This window comes from Exserohilum turcica (assembly GCF_000359705.1).
Source record: "Exserohilum turcica Et28A unplaced genomic scaffold SETTUscaffold_11, whole genome shotgun sequence".
Lineage (NCBI taxonomy): Eukaryota > Fungi > Ascomycota > Dothideomycetes > Pleosporales > Pleosporaceae > Exserohilum > Exserohilum turcicum.
The window spans coordinates 329,695-350,216 of NW_007359926.1; the positions used below are offsets into that span (position 1 = coordinate 329,695).

The following is a 20,522-nucleotide window of genomic DNA, read 5'->3' on the forward strand; positions in this document are numbered from 1 at the left end:
AGCGACCACGACTAGCAGTAATAGTAGCTGAGCTGAGCCATGCACATGCGCCCATGGCAGACGACACGCCAAAGTCAAGCTCTTTAGTGCGGACCCACCGTCAAGCCGCCGCCCATGCTTCCACTTCCATGCCATGCCGTGCATGCATGCGCCACAAAACCCTGCATACATAGTCATCAGACGGCGTCGGCAGTAGGGACAGCGGGGAAGAGCCTGACAATGCTGCTGATGCTGATGCTGATGATGACCAGTAAACCAAGTCAACCGCTACACAATGCAAATGCCAATGCCGAAGCTGGTGTGAGCGCGCCAATGAGAGACGGGAAATAAAAGCAGTGCCAACAAACGCTCCGTCACAACGTCCTCCATACAAGCAAACAAACAAACACCACCACCACCACCACCACCAGAGACCCAAGTGCTTCATCCTGTCATTGTCCCCTTGGTGAGCCTTGACCTTACTCCTCTCGTGTCTGCGTTGGGCTCAGACGCGCTCCATCGGCCTTGACTTGGGAGCCGTCATCTTCAAAAGACGGCACGGTAAACGTCGTTCCTCCAGCCTGGACCTGCTGGCCTACCACAAGGTCATCGCTTCCCGATGAATAACTGGACATGGCCTGTTGGGATGTGGAACTGGACGACGTCTGCTCAAAAGTGCTGGAAGACGAAGAAGTAAAGTGCTGGCTCAAATGGTGGTGCTGGGCAGAGCTCTCTTTGACTTCTGATGCCGACTCGCTACTCGCAAAGTCCCTGGTGAAGACTTGTTCGGATGAGTCGCCTGAATCTGCCGCTCCTACGATCGAGTGCTCTGGCAGCTCGCGCCGTGGTGGGTCGGGGTGCTCATCCTTCTTCAAGTGCTCGAACTCGATGAGCGATGAGCGTCGAAGCTCCTCCAGTTTCTCCTCCGGATCCTTGATGGTTCAAAGTTAGATCTGATCATGATGGAAGATATGTTCAAGCAATCCGAAGGTACATGGAGTAAGAGAAGCATTATGGACATACCCATTCGGTCTGGTCGGGCACACCGGTAGCAGAAGGCAGTTCGCCCGCTTGGTTCCTCTCCTCGCCCCAGAACATGGGGCGACGGACTGGCGCCGGGGTTACGGGAAGGCTCGGCCGCTCAACTGCAGAGGGGAAGTCGGTGAGGATGAGGCTTTCGCGGCGATCTCTGCGCTCCAGCAGCGGCGAACTAATGTCGTCTGTGCCTGTGGTCTTTTGGAGAGACTGAGTCTTACCGCGTTTCCCGCTCATGTCGGATATGGCGCGCACATAACTATCAATTCCCGGAACATTATCCCATGCATTGACATTGCTCTGTTGGAAAGTCTGCCACTGGTTGTCTGCGGCTTTTTCATGCGAAACATGCTCCGTCTCTTGTGCAGCGGGCGTCTTATCATCTCCTTGGTAATGTACAGTGGAAAAGGCGTGAGTCGGTGACTGGACGGTAGGAGTGGGCTCTGGCGAACGGTCTTCGGCAAACACACGCGTCGGCTGGGGTCGGTCGGCAGCCTGCTCCCACGGAAAGATAGGCCTAGGCATGTCAGCAGGCTTGGGTTCAGTCTCCGGTACCTGGTACCACATGTCCTTGGGCGCTTCTGGATAGTTGCGGGGCGCCTTGAAGAGCGAAGGACTGTCACTGAACGTGTATGTCTGGGTCGGGAAGTTGGCGGCTTCGGGGATGGATTGCGACGGCGGCTCGAACCTAGGGGCGTTAGCATGGCCAAACCGAGCCAATTCAGGCATTCGGGTGTGGGTGCATACTTGGTTGCGTCCCACTGCATGTGGGGGGCTTCGAAAGCGGGCTCTGCAACACCTTGGTCAACATTTTGGGCCTCATCACGAAGTGCAGTCATGGGTGGCTCGGTAGTGATGACAGATGCTTCTGCCGGAGCAGGGACAGGAGAAGGAGAGTTCATGGGCTCATTATGAGTATCATGTGTCTCACCAGCAGCTTGTTGTCCAGTCTCAGCTTTGTGCAGATGCCTCTGGTGCACTGCCCACCACCGCGCTACCAATTCACCATATACCCCACTGCCGCCAGGATGGTGGCCCGACCAGGGCTTGTTCTTGCCAATGAAGTGGACGGCGGCGATGTCGCGCTTGTAGTAGCGGTAGGCGGGCTCCCACTGGTACTCGGCGTTCGGGGTGCAGTTGTAGGTAAACTTGAGGCGCTGCCACGGACGGTGCTCAAAGTACTGGTTCAGCAGGCCCTGGTCTGCGCCGTCGAAGCTGTCGCCTGTGGCCGCCATGGTCTGCAGAGCCCAGTACTCGCCCATGTCTGGCGTGATGACCATGACACCCGAGTTGAAGGCGTCTGGCCAGCCAATGTCGGGCGCGGCAGCAAAGGAGGCCTCGATGTCAAACAGCTCGTCGAGAGCGCGCAGAGCTACCACGTCAGCGTCTAGGTATACCAGCTTGCGAAACTGCGTCTGTCTCCACAGAGCAATCTTGGTGAAGGTAAAGGCCAAGTCGGGCCGGCCCATCAAATAAAGGTTGGCGGGGTTTGCGGTGCGTATGCGCTCGACGGGAATGACATAGTCATACAGGGCCTTGAGCTCCGCAACCGTGTCGGCCGACAGCGTGTCGAGCGTGGCGAGGACGGCCAGCTTCTTGGTGGTTCCTGCATCGCGCAGTGAGTGGGCGAGGACTGCGGCACCGGGCAGATACGAGTCGCTCATCAGAAGCTGTGGGCCGTGTCAGCGCGGGTGCCGTGGGCCTTGGGCGCGCACAGAGAAGCCTACCGTGATGTACGCATCTTCCAAGGGCTGCGCCATGCTCGTGGTCAATTGGGGCGGGGAAGCTGGCAAACAAGGCGACAAAGGGCCACGGACGGGCGTTTGGGGGATTCAGAGCAAAGTCTGAACAGCTCTCGAGGCAGTGCGTGACTGTTTTTTCCCCCGCAGTGGCAGCAACAATATAGAAATGGGAATGGCGTAGGCGCTTGATCTGCAGCGCAACGGGGACCCAATGCGGATAGCAGCAGCGACAACGGCAGCAGTGCTGGCAAGCGCGGCAGGCCGTATGATTGTGATTGTTCTTGTGATTTGACCAAGGCTCGCGGGGCTGTTTGAGGAATCAGCGATAGGCAGACACGCGACCGGAGGCGGCCATGGTTATGTGAGAGAAAGTGCGAGTGTGAGTGATTGTGTGTGTGTGTGTGTGCCGTGCCGTGCCAGCGCGTGGGTTATTATCTGTTGGGAGATTGCCTCGACACATTGGGCGGGCTGGAGGGAGCTAAGGCCAGAGCCACCACCGCCACCACCACCACCATTATCGTGACCATCATGACCCCTCACCCCTCACCCCTCACGCCTCGCCCCTCGCTGCACGCCCCGAGCTCTCCCTGCCTGCTCTCCCGAGGCTACCGGCCACCATGACGGCACCATGCGCTAATGGAGCCGTTGCTTTTGTCATGGCGCGCGCCGGCCCAGCCCTACATGCTACATAAGTACACATACACATACATGCACATAGACCGACCTAGCACGGGCACTGGCATAATACGGTACTGGCACTGGTACTTTGCCCTGACCCCGCCTCCAAGTCGCAAGGCCAATGCTAACACTAATGTTGCTATACTATAGCTGCCGTGGCCAGCCCACCAAAACTCGTCCTCTCCACCCCACCCACGCCCATGGCCGCTAGTCAGGCCATGCACAGCACATGCACAGCACATGCACCCCTCGCCTCCTCCACCTCTCCCCTCCCGGGCCAAGACCGCGCCAGCTGATTTGTTTGGCCGCCCCGCTTACACATTTCATCCACTGCAAGCCTGCCATGGCAACACTCGCCCATCGACTCGCCTGCCCATGCCTGGCACCGCATTGTTGAACCCGCCTCGGCACTCTGTGTCCCATCGCGCGCGCACACCACGACGTCTACCGTCTGTCCCACCTGCCTACAGTAGGTTTCTCAGCTGCACCATACATGCTGTACGTACATGTACTTGGTCGCTCACCCATGTCGGAGGTGAAAACAAGGCCGATTGGCTTGCTTCCCCCCTCCAAGATTAGCGAGCACTTAGCCCCGATCGATGACTGCATGCGGCCAACCATGCCCTGCCCTCCCGCTAGCACAGAGGAAAAAGCACCCTCTGTAGTTTCAGCACGGCCACAGTTCCTCCTTCTTTTGCGCTTGCTTGTCACATTCCTCATCGCCACTCGCGCGAGCCTCACTGCCTGCACATGCCCGCACCCAGCACTCCTCAAGCAACATGTCAAAGTCGCGAGTCATCTACTGGTTCCGGACCGACTTGCGCCTCCACGACTCCCCAGCCCTCAAAGCTGCTCTGGACCTCAATCCCGAATGCCTCTATCCATTGTGGACCTGGGACCCCCACTATGTCTATCGAGCGCGCGTCGGCCCCAATCGCTGGCAGTACCTCCTCGACTGCCAGAATGACCTGTCCAAGTCCATTACCAAGCTGAACCCCAAGTCGAAACTGTTCCTCATCCGTGAAGCCCCTCAGACGCTGTTCCCCAAGCTGTTCAGGGCATGGAAGGTTACGCATTTGGTTTTCGAAAAGGACACGGATGCATATGCAAGAGAGCGTGATCAAAAGGTCATGGACATTGCCAAGCAAGCGGGCGTCCATGTCATCGTCAAGACAGGAAGGACCTTGTACGATCCGGATGACTTGGTCAGCAACAACAATGACAAGCCGACCATGAGTATCAGCCAGGTCATGGCAGCGGCGAAGAAGATGGGGCCAGTCCCCAGACCCATCCCAGCACCAAAGTCACTGCCGGATCCCGGAGCGGTCGAGTTGGAGTTTGACCAAGAGAAGCCAGACAACCATCCGGACATCAATTCCGTCCAAAGAGATGGTAATGAAGCCTCATACACCGCCTTGGCCGGGCCAAATGGCGATTTCGCGGTACCAACAATGGAAGAGCTGGGGCTGAAGCCGGCAACAACGCCTCATCGCGGCGGAGAAACAGTGGCGTTGCAAGCTCTGGATGAAATAATCGCAAACGAAGAATACACGGCGACTTTTGAAAAGCCCAACACTGCCCCAACTGCGTTCGAGCCACAATCCACTACCCTACTATCCCCACACATGCACTTTGGCTCCCTGAGCTGCCGTCTTTTCTACTGGCGCGCCCAGGATGTTGCCGACAAATACAAGGGCAAAGCCTCGAAACCACCCACCAGTCTGACAGGCCAGCTGCTTTTCCGTGACATGTACTTTGGCGCGCAAGCATCCCTGGGATACTCCTTTGGTCAGACCTACAACAACCCGCAATGCCGCTTCATCCCCTGGCATCTCCCCTCAAAAGTCGACATTGCTTCTGGCCTCATCACTGGTGAATACGTAGTCGGCAATGCAGAAGCAGAGTCCCATTTCCAACGATGGAAACAAGGCCGTACCGGGTTTCCCTGGATCGATGCACTCATGCGTCAGCTCGCGCAGGAAGGCTGGATTCACCATCTTGGCCGCCACGCCGTTGCGTGTTTTCTCACCAGGGGCGGCTGCTACATTGACTGGGAACGTGGTGCCGAGGTGTTTGAAGAATGGCTCATTGACCACGAAGCAGCGTGCAATATTGGCAACTGGCAATGGCTATCTTGCACGGCATTTTTCGCCCAATTCTACCGTTGCTATTCCCCCATAGCCTTTCCGCAGAAATGGGACAAAGAGGGAAATTTCATCCGCAGATATGTACCGGAGCTTGCCAAGTTTGACAAGAAGTATATTTACGAACCACACAAAGCACCAATTGCGGACCAGAAGAAATGGGGATGTATGATCAAAGGTGACGGCGCGGCTGGAGCAGGCCAAGATGGCCATGTAAAGACGTATCCCAAGCCAATGTTTGATTTTCCCACGCGAAGGGATGTGTGTCTCCAGGGTATGAAGAACGCATACCATGTCAATCTTTACGGCAACTCGCCTCAAGTCCTCGATGGAAGCTGGCGCAAGCTGTTTGACGACGAGGCCGAAGGGCCGACAAAAGGGTCCAAGGGTCCTCCTGGAGCAATGCCAGCGGATGGGCAAGTCAAGGGCCATGAAGATGCCGATGGTTACGAGGAAAAGCAAGATTCGGATTCAGCAAAGAGCCCAAAGCGAGCAAAGCGCACGGCTAAGAAGGCGGACGTCAAGGTAGGGCATAAGAGGGAAGCGAGCCAGGCGACGTTGGATACCATGGTAACGAGGAAGAAGAAGAAAGATGCGGGAGGCTCTGCCTAATTCCAAACCATGGTTGGATAGCATGGCTTGGCTCAAAGCGGCTCATTTGTCGCATGAGAAATCAATTCAACTTCACATCATTAGAGGGTATCACAAACAAAGCATCAGTCGCAGCCGCATCTACGCATTCGCAATCCTCCCCGCCCCAATTACTGTCCAGAAGGCCTCTTCCCTCTTTTCCCGCTCACCCTTGTTACCCCTCGAGTCACCCAACCCCCGCTCCTCGGCATTGACGTCAGCTTCGAATTCCAGCCGCACGAATATGGGTATTTCGAGCAAATCGTCGTCTTGATCGAGTTCCTCATCGCCCTCGTCCAAGAAGCCCGGGATGACCTCAATGGCCACGCTCGTCCAATTGCGGCCCTTGTCCCAGATTTTGCCTGCTTCGATTTGCCCCGTTTCGGCGTTGATGGTGGAGCGGCGCGGCATGGGGGCGGGAGACGACGACAGCGCATCGTCCCACACGTCGGTGTTGGCGCCAACCTCAAACTCCGGGCACAGTATGGTAACGCGAGAGGCGACTTTTCCAGGCGTCGTGCTCGATGTGGCTAGTGTGACACGTATGGGGTCGAACAGAGGGTTGCTGAGGTGGAGGAGAAAGTGGGCGGGGATGCCTGGCCGCAGTGCGTTGTAGTCGAGCGGCTGCTGCTGCGGAGTGGGCGCAGAGCCCGGCATGGGCGGGACGGGCGGGTTGGTAGGAGGTAGTGCGCGCAGGCTTAGTCGTGGGATGTGATTGAGCGCCAGCAGCTTGATCTTGTAGCGTGTCGACGTGATTTTTGATTCTGGTTTGGCGAGAATGTGGCGGCATGACCGACAGCGCTTGGAGCGTTTTGTGCACAGCAGCGTTGGGATGGGCCTGAGTTCGTCTTCAAAGCGCGCGTAGGGGTCGAGCTGGGCGAGTTTCTGGGCAGGCGACAATGTGCTGCCCCAGCCGCCGCGCTTGATACGCTCAATTGCGGCAGCGTCGGCGGCCGGGTCGTGGGTTACCAGGCCCTCTAATTCTGACGCAGCCTCTCTCATGGGCATGGGCTTGGTCCGCTTCGACTTCTTGGCACTGGATGTCGAGTAGAGGTTCATGATGCGTGAGTATGCCGTTGGCGAGGAGAAGTTCATCTCGAGCGGATTCGAAGGCGTCTGGGCGTCCAGCTCGGCTTTGTAGAAGGCGGCCAGATTGGCAAAGAGCTCGTCACGCGTGGGCGGCTCGTAACCCCCCGCATATACAATGGTCGAGTTGCGCGACGACGTGTGCGGATTCCTCGAGTCTCGCCGCTGGGCCTCGAGCTCCTTGCGCCTCTCGCGCTCCTTGTCACGCTCCTTGCTCGATGGTATGGCCTTGCCTCCGTTTGCTATACGCGCAATCTGCGAATATACGCCCGTGTGCTTCTCGAATTCGATGCCCGTCTCCACCGTGCTCCAATGGCAGTACGGACACGCCAGCACGTGTCTGTCGGTTGCGCCGTGGTCGACGTCGGGGTTCTCGAGCAGATTGACAATCATGGGCGAGATGCAGACGGGGCAGTTGAAGCAGTTGCGCGTGCATCGGTTGCCATCGCTCTTGACCACGGAGCTGGGCACCTCGAACAGGCAGTTTGGACAGTACCAATTCAGCGTCTCCTCGATCACACAGCGCGGACAGCGTATCTGCAGGCAGTCTTCGCAGTAGAGCAGGTGTTCGAGCGGGTACAGGGCGTAGTTGGAGCGAGGGTTCCGCGGGTCGAGCGTCTCTTCGTCGTCGTCGGTGGCGGCCAGCACGTGCGAGGCTTCCTTGGCCGTCGACACGCTGTTGCTGTCGAAGCAGTCGCATGCGTAGTACGTGTAGGGGAATGCCTGTGCCATGTTCTCTTTTTTTTTTCTTGCTTTTCCCTTTCCTTTTCCGTATCTTCCTCCTCGCCGGCTTGGGTGTTGCGTGGGGAATGTGCAGGCCGACTGCTGGACAAGTCTCTCGGTGGAGCCAAACGCCGATTGGCCGCGCAGTGCAGGCGTACGGGTACGTACCGAGCCGCCTAGCTGCAGGCTATCATCTTGACGTATCGCTCGGCATGCCCATGCCCAACTTCGCCTCTTTTCCCTCTCTCGTCAGGCCAATTTCCCTTCTGCGCAGTCAATTGCACTGCGCGCTGCCACCATGGCCAGCTTCTCCATCCGCGCATTCATCCCGCCATTAAGGCGGCCGTGCCTCCCCCTCCAAACTACGCGCCGCTACGCCGTCCAGGCCCCCGGAGCCCCCACGCTCGAGATCTTCAGTGGCCGCCAAAAATGGATGCAGAAAGAACGCGCTGCAAGCGATGTCGAGATGAGCAGGAGTGTGGATTACTTGAGGGACGAGGTTGCTTCACGGTTATGTGAGCGCATCTTGGTAAAGCCGTCTTGACGTGTCTACGCCAACGGGCAGCTGCTAAGACATGCAGGATATTAAACGGCATTTCCCCAAAGTCCTCGATCTCGGTGCAAACGCATGCAATCTGCCCCGAGCGCTTACAATGCCGTCTGAAGATGCTCCAGACAAAGGCCCGCGTTCCAGCCGTGTGGGCAGCATTGTAGCCGCAGACACGTCCCGATCGCTGCTGTACCGAGATGCAGACTTGCCCTTCAACAAAGAAATCGACATTGTGCGAGAGGTCCTCCACACAGCAGAGCTTTTGCCCTATGAGGCAAACACTTTTGATGCTGTCCTGAGCAACCTTAGTCTGCATTGGATTAACGACTTGCCCTCGGTCTTGGCCCAGGTCAACAATATACTGAAGCCCGACTGTCCTTTTATCGCCGTCATGATGGGCGGAGACAGTCTTTATGAGCTGCGCACATCGCTGCAATTAGCAGATCTCGATCGAAGAGGTGGTGTCTCAACTCATGTTTCGCCTTTGGCAGATGTAAAAGACGTCGGTGGCTTGTTGCAAAAAGCCGGCTTCAACCTTCTCACCGTCGATGTCGACGATATTGTTGTCGACTACCCCGACACTTTCTCGTTGATGAAGGATCTGCAAGCCATGGGCGAGTCGAATGCAGTCTTGGCCAGAGAAAAGGGTGCGATACATCGCGATGTACTACTTGCAGCCGAGGGAATCTACAGGGAACTCCATGGCAATGAGGATGGAACCCTACCCGCTACTTTTAGGTTAATCTACATGATTGGCTGGAAGCACAGTCCGAATCAAGCAAAGCCGCTTGAGAGGGGGACAGGCTTGTTCAGCATTAAGGACTATCTGGAGAAGAATGGATCTGGCCAAGGTAAAGAGTAGGAGTTTGTACAGTGTCGCCGATATTTCCTAAATCCCAAAATTTTCTTTGCTCGCCTGAGGAGCAATGGCTTTGATGGACCAGCCCCAAGCAGAGCAGCTGGCTGTCTCAAGATACACACACACCGAGGAGTTGATATGATCATTCACGAGCAACTGAGAAGTTGTAAAAAGGCTAGATAGCGAGATGAACTTTAAATTTCATCTGTATATTATTGTGGAAACCACGAAGCAAATATGTAAAACTATATTCAGCCATGACATATCCAGGGAGACCTTGTTCCAAATCCTGACACTTGACATTGTGTCGGCAAATCCCTTCAGTCCTGTATATCTGAGAAAGGAACCAAAAAATCAATTCTTTCTTACTCTCGCCACTCACTTCTGAGCACTAGACTTGTCACGAGCAATCTTGCTCTGAGCGGAGTCTTGAGTTGGCTCAGTGTTACAATGGTGTGCAATGTGACCTTCTGCGCCGCACTTGTGGCAAATGCGTGGTTTCTTTTTCTCCATACATGTGATGGTAGTGGTGAGAGAGGCGTGGTCAAGATCTCGTTCATGCTTATAGTGTTGGGGAAAGGAGATGGAAAGCGATTGGTATATAGGTGTGAATATAGCTACAGTAGTATGAAGACCGAATACATAATACTTGGTCAGTGAGTCAATGCTATATGGAGTGGCTGTCTCCTCTCTATCACACAAGGATATTGCAGTGAGAGCATTAAATTTGAATTCTCATTTACCTCAGTAACATGGCATATCTTGGTTTAGATAATATCTCGGGCTTTTCCAAATAGCCACTTTTAGTGCTTGTAAGCAGGCTCGCGGAGCTTGGATGCTGGCGATCACTGGTCTGTTTGCTGTTGGCGTATCGAGCTTAGCCCGCAGCACGTGTTGTGACGATCTCCAAGTAAATGGAGATATGTTGAAATAAGGCAACGGCGCTAGTCGCTTCCTGTCGCCTTCACCTTGGGCAGGCAATCGCATATGCTCGCACTCCACCATACCAGCATCCTTGCAGACACCACTGGGCCTCTAGACGACCGCCGCCATGCATCACCGCAGCATAACCATCAAACTGCATTCTCAATTCGATATCGGAACGCTGCCCGAATACTACCCCGATCCCAAAGACGATTACACAGCTCGTGGCATCACCGGCTTCACGTCCGAGCTTTTCGACGACAAGACGTCAACATGTAGCGTGTTTGTGCCCGTTGTGCCAGGCGGTACATTCTGGATAAGTTATCTTGTATCACCGCCAGTGCCTGATGAGCAATACTTCCTCTTCAAACTGTACATCGATGGCCTGCAAATTATGAACTGGTCGACCGGAAAAGCAGAGGGCTGGCGAGGGAAGACCATGTTTGGTTTATTCGAGAGCCCCGAAGATGAACAAGGCAGGAAGAGGATCGAAAAGCGCATGCTATGTTTTGCACCACCAGAGAGACAAGACTCATGTGGAAGAGGAATTGCAGATACGTTTGACGAGACAGCCTGCATTGAGATACGAGTACATCGCGCAGACGGCAGGAAGCGCATCCAACGACAAATAGAGGAGTATAGCAATACACAGCATGCAAAGAAGATCAGGGGGATAAAGTAAGTGCGAGATTGATACAGAAGTGAAGTGTGCTGATCTGGTCAGTCTCATCCATGGTGGACGCGCCGGATCAGAACAGCCAAAACGCTTCTACAAGTTTGCCCTCATCGACCCCGTGGACCAGCCATTCGCGACATTCCGGTACTACTACCGCACTTGGAACCAGCTGCGAGACCTGGGAGTGCTTCGCCCAGACCATAGTGGTGCGGGTGAAGAGGATGGCCTTTCTGTGATAGAGCCACTAGACGATAGCGTGCGTAGCACAAGCGCAGACCAAGAGACCGGCAACGCCGTCAGCCATGGACAGCAGGGTCGCATTCCAGATGGTAAAGGAGACAGTAATGAAGGTCCAAGACCAGGACCTCGTAGCAAGAGAGAACAGGCTACGGCGACTTTCAGTCTAACTCGACGCCCGTCAGTCAAGACGCGCAAACCGTCATACGTGGGACCAAGAATGCGGCAGGCGGGTAAGACGGGACAACTGCGCTCATACGTTCCAGTCGGCGCGCCCAGCTCCAAGACTGAACCATCAGACAAAGAGTCCCAAGAGGAGGCATCTCAGCGCCATAGCGATACGCTCAAACCGCCGCAATCCTATCGCCTCTCTATTCCGCCTTCGATCGCATTGGAGCCTTCGGGGTTGATAACACGGCCACTTCCAACCCCTCCACAGAAGAGCAGTTTTCCATCATCATCATCTACTGCTTACTGCCCTCCTCCAGCAAACCATGTAGATGACCGGGCAAAGTACACCCCCAGCCCTGTCAAGCCAATCACGCAAAGGGCGTCCACACCGCCACCGGGGAAACGCGAAGAGCAGGGTCGGTCAGCTTCCTCGTTGATGGGTATCATTGCGTCTGCGTGGAAGCATCGGGGCATACAGAAGCCTGATGGAGCAACATGTGCTGATGGTTGTGATGCCGCGCGCCGTTCGCAGTAGTAGCGGTTGGTAGTCGGCAGGAATCATGGTGGTTGAGCTGTCGTGGTCGCGAGGGCAGGCCGCGCAAGATGAAACATGGGGCGATGACCGGCCCACGCGATGATGCAAGGCACATGTCGCTGATTGGCTGCTCCACAAACCCCGCAGACTGCAGCAGCTACCCCAAGCTTCCATGGCAGCCGACAGCTTCAACCACAACACAACCCTCGATCCTGTTGTACATGTCGCGTTTAGCTCCACTTCCCATGAGCCCCTTGTCTTAGTATTCATCCCATCCTTCTGGCTGTATCATTACCTGTGCGTGAGCCGCTGCGATGCGCTCCCTCGGTGTTGTCACCGCGGCGCTTCTCGCCGCCGTTGCCCATGCTTCCACGCTGAAGCCGCCGGTTCTTCCGTTGATCGTTAGAAATCCGTACCTGAGCACGTGGCTCCAGAATGCGCGAGAGGAGCCCTGGAGCAAATGGCCCATGTTTTGGACGGGCGCAGAGGTACGTTTCATTCCATCTCAGCAGCGCCCAGCTACGGCCAGGCCAGATGAGGTACTGTGCTGACAAGGTGCTGCGCAGGTTGGATTTGGCGTGCTTGCATCGCTTCCTGATTCAAACCAAGTATTTCCGCTACTTGGGAGACCACATGATTCCTTGGACAAGAAAGACAAAGAGTATAGAAGAACTTGCTGTCCGTGACGTATCCCACGCTGACTTGTTGGTCGCGCAGCTATACGATAGCCTACCCCGTATACAAAGGCGCCAAATACGACGCGTCCACTACCAATCTCACCTACTCCCTCCAGGCATCCGAAAAATTACAATCTGCAAAGAACGTTGAAATTACCCTGTCCTTTCTCTCCCCCATCACACCCACGTCAACTCTGCGACAGACGATCCCAGCAGCATATCTCTCGATACATGTAGAAGGCAACGTCCATGTCAATGTATATGTCGATGTGAATGGACAATGGGTCAGCGGCAAGAGGGAAAGTCTCATAGAATGGAGTCTATTTCAGCACGTGGCACCCGAGCTTAAGAACAAGCTCAAGACGTGGCAAGTAAAGCGCCAGGTTGAGCAACTCTTCACAGAAACGAATGATCAGCCCGAGTGGGGTCAGCTGCATTTCACAGGCCCAGCCGATGTGCGTCACGAATCCGGAACTTCGGCATTGCTCCGCCAGAGGTTCGCCCGTACCGGGACCTTGCAGAACGAAGTGGATGGAAATTTCCGTGCCATCATGGATGAGGAACCAGTATTCGCCTTTGCAAAGTCTTTCAAGCTCGGAGAAACGAGTGCTGCGTCAAAGACTAACAGTGGTAGCGTTCTTTTCACCATTACTCATGTCCAGAACCCAATAACACAATATGCATCTGCACGCGGTCTCACCTTCATGCGGCCCTTGTGGGAGTCCTGGTTCCCTCAGGAAGACAAGCTCATTCAATTTCACTACGGTGACTTTGACGTAGCCAAGAGCCTGGCAAGCAACTACTCTGAGCAGCTGCGTATTGACGCTTACGAATCCGGCTCTACCAACTACGTTGATATCGTCGCCTTGTCTGCACGGCAAGCGATGGGTGCGACCAGCTTCTCCGGCACCAAGGAAAATCCGCTGCTCTTCCTGAAGGAGATCTCCTCAAACGGAAACTGCCAGACTGTCGACGTCATCTTCCCAGCGTTCCCGTTCTTCCTCTACACGCAACCCCGGTGGCTGGCATATCTCCTTGAGCCGCTCCTTGAACATCAGCTCAGTGGCCAATATCCCAACAAATACTCAATGCATGATCTCGGCGCGCACTTTCCAAATCTTACCGGACATGCCGATGGAAGAGACGAGTACATGCCTGTTGAAGAATGCGGAGACATGCTCATTATGGGCCTAGCATTAGTCAACTCGTTGACCTATAACTCTGGGTCAGAAGCTCAGTCTATGTGGTCGTCGATTGGTCACGATGGAAATTCGAAAGAGCATAGCGATAGCGTTTTTGGTCTGACAAGCGTCTCCTCACACGACGGAATTGACTACATTGATGAAGTCTGGGGTGGAAAGACAAAGGGCATCGACCAAGCTAAGAAATGGCTTGAGGGAAGCTACGACCTATGGAAGCAATGGACCGGCTATCTTGTCGAAGATGCGCTGGAACCTCATAATCAGCGTGAGTATACACCAAATAACTTTCGGATGTTCGCTAATTATGCCATCAGTGTCTACTGATGATTTTGCAGGATGGCTGCCACTTCAGACTAATCTGGCACTGAAAGGTATCGTCGGCATCAAGGCCTTCAGCGAGATTGCAGATCTCATGGACCGACCGGGTGACGCCGACAAGTACCGTAACATTTCTGACACGTATATCAAAAAGTGGCAGGAATATGGCATCTCGCGTGATGGCACACACGCTAAGCTTGCCTATAACTGGTATGGAAGCTGGACGACGTTGTATTCCCTGTACGCCGACGCCGTCCTGTGTTTCCACCCTACTTTCACAAACCCGTCATCCAAAGTCGAGGGGCAATATTACGCATCTGGCGACAACGATGAGCAGAGACCTTTGACGCCCTCCAAGGGCAGCTCTGGCCGTACAGCGATAACGCACGACTTCATCCCAGACTCCATCTACAGCATGCAAAGCGACTGGTATGCCAACGTCATGCAAAAGTATGGTCTGCCGCTCGACTCCCGCCACCTGTATACCAAGTCAGACTGGGAATTCGAGGCTGCAGCTGTCTCCAGCAAGAAGGTTCGCTCCGAGATCCTAGATCGTGTAGCCTTGTGGCTGAACGAGACGGTGACGGACCGACCTTTTACTGATCTGTACGTGACTGAGGGTGACGGCGGCTTCCCTGGACCATGGTTCTTTGCCAGGCCAGTTGTTGGAGGGCATTTTGCGTTCTTGACGCTAGAGAGGGCATGTGGCGGTATGGGCAAGAAGTAGAATCGTCACATGCATATCATGCTACAGACTGTACTTTCTATGTGACAGTTGATGAAGGAGGACTGTAGTATGATCTATCCTTTTGTTGGCTAGCAGCGAAGTATCAAGTCTGTCATGTATTCCGTGTTGCTGGCGTTAGTTCAGCACGTATCAATGGCCCGAGTATTTCAAGAAACCTTGTTCTTTTAGTCACAGCCGATGAACCACCAAGTCTATTGTTGGATGAAAACATGAAAATAAACACCCTGCGGCTTTTAGGACATCGATTTTGAAACTTGTTTCTTTGTTCAGAATCCAGAAAAGGATCAAAGGCAATGCGTCTGATTTTCGCCGTCTTTGGAAGGTGTGTTGATTAGGGTGATGCACTGCATTTGAACAAAGAAAAGCGAGTATTAAGCAGTTACTGTTCAGATACTTGACCTCAAGTCTTGCTGAATGGTGCGACCCTACAACCTCTGCCAGTATTGTCAAAAAATTTTCCACATCCTCTTAAACTACAGAAACCTTAGCAGATAATGGTGGTCTACAATGCAAGTGGAAGGGTGGAGATTGCCTATGAAGAGTACTTGGAACAGGAAGCAAAGAAAGCATCTGAACAGGCATATGGGCAGTATCTAGATCAGATTGAAGTGTGCAAGCAGAGGGCTGGGCCCAAATCCACAAACGACGTGCAAATCATCATTGACACGCAACACTTTAGGACATTGTATTGCGAAGCAAGAGATGGATGGGGCAGTGATTTCGAATGGATAACGGGATTTGAACAGGACGAGACTACAACTATATCGAGACGTGTTTGTCGCGAGACGCTGATATTGTGTTCGAGTACCGCGCGAGATCATTTCACGTACAATCCTGGTGACGACCAGTTGCATTTACCGGTCGTCTATCCGCGAGCCCATCGCCAACCACCAGTAAAGGAGCAGCCCAAAACGAAATCCAAGGCTAAGCCTACCATTAAGACCAAGAAACAGCCTGCGCGAAAAGCTAAGAATGCGTCAGGGTCACAGCCTGAGGATCAGTCTGAGAATAATTCAGAGGATCAGCCAGAGAATCAAGCGGAGAAGGAGCTTGATGACCAGATGGCTTTTATACGTGCCAAGGAGATTGAGGAATACGTTTTGCCATGGCTGGATAAAGTGAAGGTGTACATGGATAGCAGAAACAAAGAGAGTCATGGCAGTGATGTCGATCATCCCGGAGCGAAGAAGTGGCGTACAGCAGAAAACAAACAGCACCGAGAACTTCTGGCAAACCCGGGCGGTCCAATAGCAATGGATATTCCTACGCCGCTTCTGGACAAGATACATCTCTACAACGTCATGCTTCAACTGGGCCTTCCGAGATTCATACAGCGCCCGCTTGTCGAGGCCCTGATTTCTCAATTGAACAGGACAAGGCTCTCGGCATGCCATCTCGACACGTTGGAAATCACAGTCGGCCGCTTCTACTCACGAGGCCTCGCGATCCTCGACCCCGTCATCAACCACGTGATCGGAACGTATTACCTCCGCACTCTAGACGACCGCAGGCACCCAGAGCCTGCGGGGCGGTCCCGCAGCAAAAAGCAAGGACAAGCCGCAACAACAGCCGTACAAGCTGGCCCCAAAGACCGGGTTCGCGCCGACGGCAGCCTGGAAACTCGATTCCACGAGGAATACCCTTCTCCCGTCGACTTTGGCAAGACCAAGAGGAAATACCTCAAGTTTGCGGAGCAGGACGCGCGCAGAAGCGAGTTGGTACATGATACGTATATTCTCCCGCCCGAGTTGGCGGTCCTAGGCCACTGTGTCAGACACTGGTCTGGCGTGCGTCGAAACGGCAGTGTGGCGGCGGCGCACACGGGGTTTCCGCTTAACACGGGGCTCAGCAGGACTTTTGTGCGTCGCGATGCGTCTGTTGCGCTTGATGTGGCGGATTGCGAGGAGGAGCGGACAAATCAGGTGGTGGAGGGAGAATCTTTACCTTTGTGAAGTTGGGAGGTTGGGGGGGTGGGGGGTGAGGTGTGGCCTTAGTTGGCGATTGTAAAAGGGTGTTTGAAGTATAGGGGGTATGAAGGGATGTGCACACTTCTTAGACTACCTGTTTTCATTTTTATACGCATAATTTCCACTTAAATGAAGTCTACTAAACCCAGGTTATTTCCCTTTTACTATTACCATTATAACACTTCTTATCTACAATAGTCTGCTTGTTTGATGAGTGAGTTCAGCCCGCTGACGCAGTGGAGTACACAACATAAGATAGCGGTGAGTTACCATGCCCTCTACCTTGTACACAATATGTAAGAAGTAATATACCCATAGTATCCTGCATCCAAAACGCTACAGCCGTTGATAGATATCACAGATATATTTTTGAAAGTAGTTTAGTAGGGAAGCTGTGTGAGTCACGTTCCTAAGTTTTATCCAAGACTCTTCTCTTGAATTATCTTCCCTTGGTTGGGTCGCTCTATGTTGTTTTTCTTTTTAAGAAAAAAGTAGTAAAAAGGTGTTGTACCTGCAGTCTCAGCGTCAAGATTGTACAGTTTCCGCCGTCGTCGCACGTACTGTCGTAATGACGAGTCGTATTGGACTTGACGTTCTCCAATAACCTTTGCTGCTACAAATCCCGTGCTTCTACCTCTTGCTTTTACCTTAACCCTAGGGTATACCTGTTGTCTATGGGTTTGTTTCAAAATAGAGCTACAATATCAAATCCCGTTGCGCCAAAAGTTGCCAATCTCAGTCCTTCTAGCATGCAAATCACGCGCTTCAGTCCCCTGTAACCTTCGAGACATGTTGCTGCTGGACATCGTTTGAGCTACAAGATCCGTCACGACCCCCCCCCAAGGGTAATAGTTGGAGAATATTCGAACGCCATTGAAGTTGGCGTCCTCGAAAAGCCTAACTAAGATGTAAGCGAAGATTCAGGGGTGTATAAGGGTACTTGATAGTCACAATATATCTTTATTCACGACTTTGACGCAGCGCAAGGGTATCGGCGAAGGACGCAGCTGCTTGTTGACATCGAGAAACATATATAGCCTTCTTTTTGACCCCTCCCCAACCTCGTCTATGCCTGCTGGTGTGTACACATGGTCCATGTCCCAGTCGAATTTCCGTCCGTAATGTAACTCCATGAAGGCATTTGCAAGAGTCAGCGGACGAGCACATGGTTCGCCTGGAATATCTTGAGCTCTCAAGCCAAAGCAGATTCGAACCGGACTATGCTGCGACAGTGTGTTTTGGGTATGGTCATTCATGGCTTTGGGTAAAGATGGCTGTTGAGAGTGGACATTGCACTGCTGGCTCCTCGGCGGCAACTAAAATTCCAGCCCCGCCCGCACCATTGGTCGGCCGCTTTCCCACATCCGCGTCCCTCATACACGCGCAACAATGACGAGTACCTGAAATGTATAACGATCGATTTTGCCGGTTCGAATAGTGTGGTTGTGATCGCGCAGTGAACATCACGTGGTGCGCTGCCACTACAGCTCGTTGTCAATGCTGCCACCAAAATCCGTGACGCCTTTCATATGATTGCTCTGCATGCGCATATTCTAATATAGTGAGATTCTGAACTACATAGACGATACATCTCCGCATTGGTGTCTGTTGTGGTGTTTTTCATAGCAATCACTACATGTCGGTGGAGCTCTTGTTTGTGCACGAACAGCCTCGACTTGGTCACCCCTCTTGGACACCACTATGACCAGCGCCTCAACCTCGTAGGCCTGGAAAACACCCCTCAAGGCTATATACCGTCATTGCTATTGAATCTTATGTTGCTGACGTCAATTATTGACCCACAGCTTCGTAGCGTTACGTTAATTAAACGTCCCTCACTAGCTTGATGGCTTTGTAAGGCCCTCCTCCACATGCCTGCTACTGCTGTTTGATATATGCACCTAGTACAAAAGTATACTAGAAAAGGCCTCAACATCTTTGAAACGTTACATAGGCACTAACTTTCTCTTGATCAATAATGTTCACAATTCGGTTGGACATTTGTTCAGCCGGGGGGGTTCAAACATTATCTCTAGCACTGCTAGAATAAGCTTTGAGCGATTTTTGCGGCAGTAGTGTTCCCAGAATGCTAGATGTAGAAATGGAAACAAGGCATTGGAATGCTTCTTCGGTAGCGTCAGGAGGCGCAACATGTATGTAGACGAATACGAAGTCCGGTGAAATTAGTGGCTTCCAATATTTACTCAGGATACACCATCTTGCGCCCAACGCCGCCATCAACGACAATCTCCTCGCCCGTCACAAACTCATTGCACACTGCATATTCCACAGCCCTAGCAATGTCTTCTGCTTTGCCTACTCTCCCCGCAGGATGCCACTTTGCGTCGTCCTCCGTCAAGCCTTGGTCCCACGCTGCACTGCTTTGGTCACCCGCCTTGCTCTCATTTAGCACGTGGATCCATCCAGGGATAATAGCGTTGACTCTGATGTTGTAGCGGTGGCCCAGCGACACAGACATGGATTGGGTAAGGCCCAGCAGCCCGGCTTTGACGGCCGAATAAGCCTCGTGGTCTGGCTCAGCCTGGTGCGCGCGTGTAGACGACATGTTGATAATGGTGCCTGGGGAATGCGGCGTCGAGTAGCCGGCAGCCAGAAGCGGGATGCACAAGCGACTGAGCAGAAATGGCGCCGTGAGTCCTATTGCTAGCTTCAGATCCCATTCTCTCTCCGTGTCTTCTCCGGGGGCTTCCATGCGCCGGTCCTCTGAGATGCAGAGGTCGGTGGGGAAGGCGTTGTTGATGAGGACATCAAGGGTGCCGTTGAATTTCTGCTTCACTTCTTCGACAGCGGCTTTGACTTGTGTGCGTTCGCTGAGATCACATTGCAGTGCGTGCCATGTTTCTTTCTGGCCGTTTGACCACTCTTGCGCGCGCGTTTTGATATGCTCTAGTTCTTCCTTGTTGGAGTCTAGGATGATGACTTGATGCCCGGCAGTCAGCAAATGGCGGAACAGCCCTCTGCCAATACCTCGTGCGCCGCCCGTAAGCAAGACCTTTAGGTGCCGAGGAGGGGCAGTCATGATGGAGATTGTCTTCTCGAGCTTGTGTGTGTTTGATCCTGAGCTTTGACCTTGTGCACGACGGAGTCTTGCGTGTGGCAATATGCAAAGGGATCTCGGTGGCTTTGCTAGTTATGTTACTCTCGAAAAAGGAAGACGACGATAAGACATCTGCTTCTGGTGAAGGCTTTTGACGCTGAAACAGGGGCGCGCCATTCGCCGATGCAATGAGCGAAAAAGGCGACTGGATGACGTCAGCATGCATAACGTGCGGGATCAGTAAGCGGCCCACATCAGTAAGTGGCCCACCCCACCAAACCTGACGCGATACTCTCCACAACCACCACTATGCCGCGACAACAACGCTCTGTACAGACTTCTCGTGAAGGTAGAGTTCTTCTAGCATCTCGCGCGCTTCAAGAAAAACGTGTTGTAAGCCAGCGCCAAGCTGCCTATGCTATACGACGCTCCACGAACAACGCTCCGACGACGCCTCCGCGGTACCAAGCCACGATCAGAGACAGCCTCCGTCAATCGCAAGCTATCAGCTGTCGAAGAGCAGTCTCTGTTCAATGGATCATAGAGCTAGATCGACGAGGCTTTCCGCCCATATATCGACGTG

The 20,522-nt window shown here is 53.5% G+C and overlaps 8 protein-coding genes across 8 annotated transcripts; 5 read left to right on the plus strand and 3 right to left on the minus strand.

Annotated features, from left to right (window-relative positions):
• Positions 1 to 458: 458 nt before the first annotated feature.
• On the minus strand, positions 459 to 2,774 carry SETTUDRAFT_158695 (glycosyltransferase family 8 protein; the record flags this gene model as incomplete). Its single annotated transcript, XM_008023806.1, has 4 exons — positions 459 to 911; positions 1,003 to 1,702; positions 1,762 to 2,684; positions 2,742 to 2,774. The coding sequence occupies 4 exons, from the start codon at positions 2,772 to 2,774 to the stop codon at positions 459 to 461; spliced, it is 2,109 nt and encodes a 702-aa protein (XP_008021997.1).
• Positions 2,775 to 4,195: 1,421 nt separating this feature from the next.
• SETTUDRAFT_145560 (uncharacterized protein) lies at positions 4,196 to 6,556 on the plus strand. Its single transcript, XM_008023807.1, has one exon. The coding sequence runs from the start codon at positions 4,214 to 4,216 to the stop codon at positions 6,188 to 6,190; it is 1,977 nt and encodes a 658-aa protein (XP_008021998.1). The 5' UTR covers positions 4,196 to 4,213; the 3' UTR covers positions 6,191 to 6,556.
• A 1,942-nt stretch (positions 6,557 to 8,498) lies between these two features.
• SETTUDRAFT_167034 (uncharacterized protein) lies at positions 8,499 to 9,611 on the plus strand. The gene has a single exon (XM_008023808.1). It carries the CDS (start codon positions 8,593 to 8,595, stop codon positions 9,427 to 9,429), a length of 837 nt encoding a protein of 278 aa, XP_008021999.1. The 5' UTR covers positions 8,499 to 8,592; the 3' UTR covers positions 9,430 to 9,611.
• Positions 9,612 to 10,477: 866 nt separating this feature from the next.
• On the plus strand, positions 10,478 to 11,969 carry SETTUDRAFT_36723 (uncharacterized protein; the record flags this gene model as incomplete). Its single annotated transcript, XM_008023680.1, has 2 exons — positions 10,478 to 11,028; positions 11,075 to 11,969. The coding sequence occupies 2 exons, from the start codon at positions 10,478 to 10,480 to the stop codon at positions 11,967 to 11,969; spliced, it is 1,446 nt and encodes a 481-aa protein (XP_008021871.1).
• A 314-nt stretch (positions 11,970 to 12,283) lies between these two features.
• Positions 12,284 to 15,069, plus strand: SETTUDRAFT_45368 (uncharacterized protein; the record flags this gene model as incomplete). The annotated part of the gene is made up of 4 exons (XM_008023728.1): positions 12,284 to 12,457; positions 12,536 to 12,630; positions 12,687 to 14,113; positions 14,163 to 15,069. 4 exons carry the CDS (start codon positions 12,284 to 12,286, stop codon positions 14,891 to 14,893), a joined length of 2,427 nt encoding a protein of 808 aa, XP_008021919.1. The 3' UTR covers positions 14,894 to 15,069.
• Positions 15,070 to 15,408: 339 nt separating this feature from the next.
• On the plus strand, positions 15,409 to 16,866 carry SETTUDRAFT_102576 (uncharacterized protein; the record flags this gene model as incomplete). The annotated part of the gene is made up of 3 exons (XM_008023809.1): positions 15,409 to 15,807; positions 15,958 to 16,038; positions 16,102 to 16,866. 3 exons carry the CDS (start codon positions 15,409 to 15,411, stop codon positions 16,864 to 16,866), a joined length of 1,245 nt encoding a protein of 414 aa, XP_008022000.1.
• Positions 16,867 to 17,646: 780 nt separating this feature from the next.
• On the minus strand, positions 17,647 to 18,245 carry SETTUDRAFT_158701 (uncharacterized protein; the record flags this gene model as incomplete). Its single annotated transcript, XM_008023810.1, has 3 exons — positions 17,647 to 17,695; positions 17,833 to 18,197; positions 18,222 to 18,245. 3 exons carry the CDS (start codon positions 18,243 to 18,245, stop codon positions 17,647 to 17,649), a joined length of 438 nt encoding a protein of 145 aa, XP_008022001.1.
• Positions 18,246 to 19,059: 814 nt separating this feature from the next.
• On the minus strand, positions 19,060 to 20,007 carry SETTUDRAFT_145572 (uncharacterized protein). Its single transcript, XM_008023811.1, has one exon. The coding sequence runs from the start codon at positions 19,919 to 19,921 to the stop codon at positions 19,082 to 19,084; it is 840 nt and encodes a 279-aa protein (XP_008022002.1). The 5' UTR covers positions 19,922 to 20,007; the 3' UTR covers positions 19,060 to 19,081.
• Positions 20,008 to 20,522: the final 515 nt, after the last annotated feature.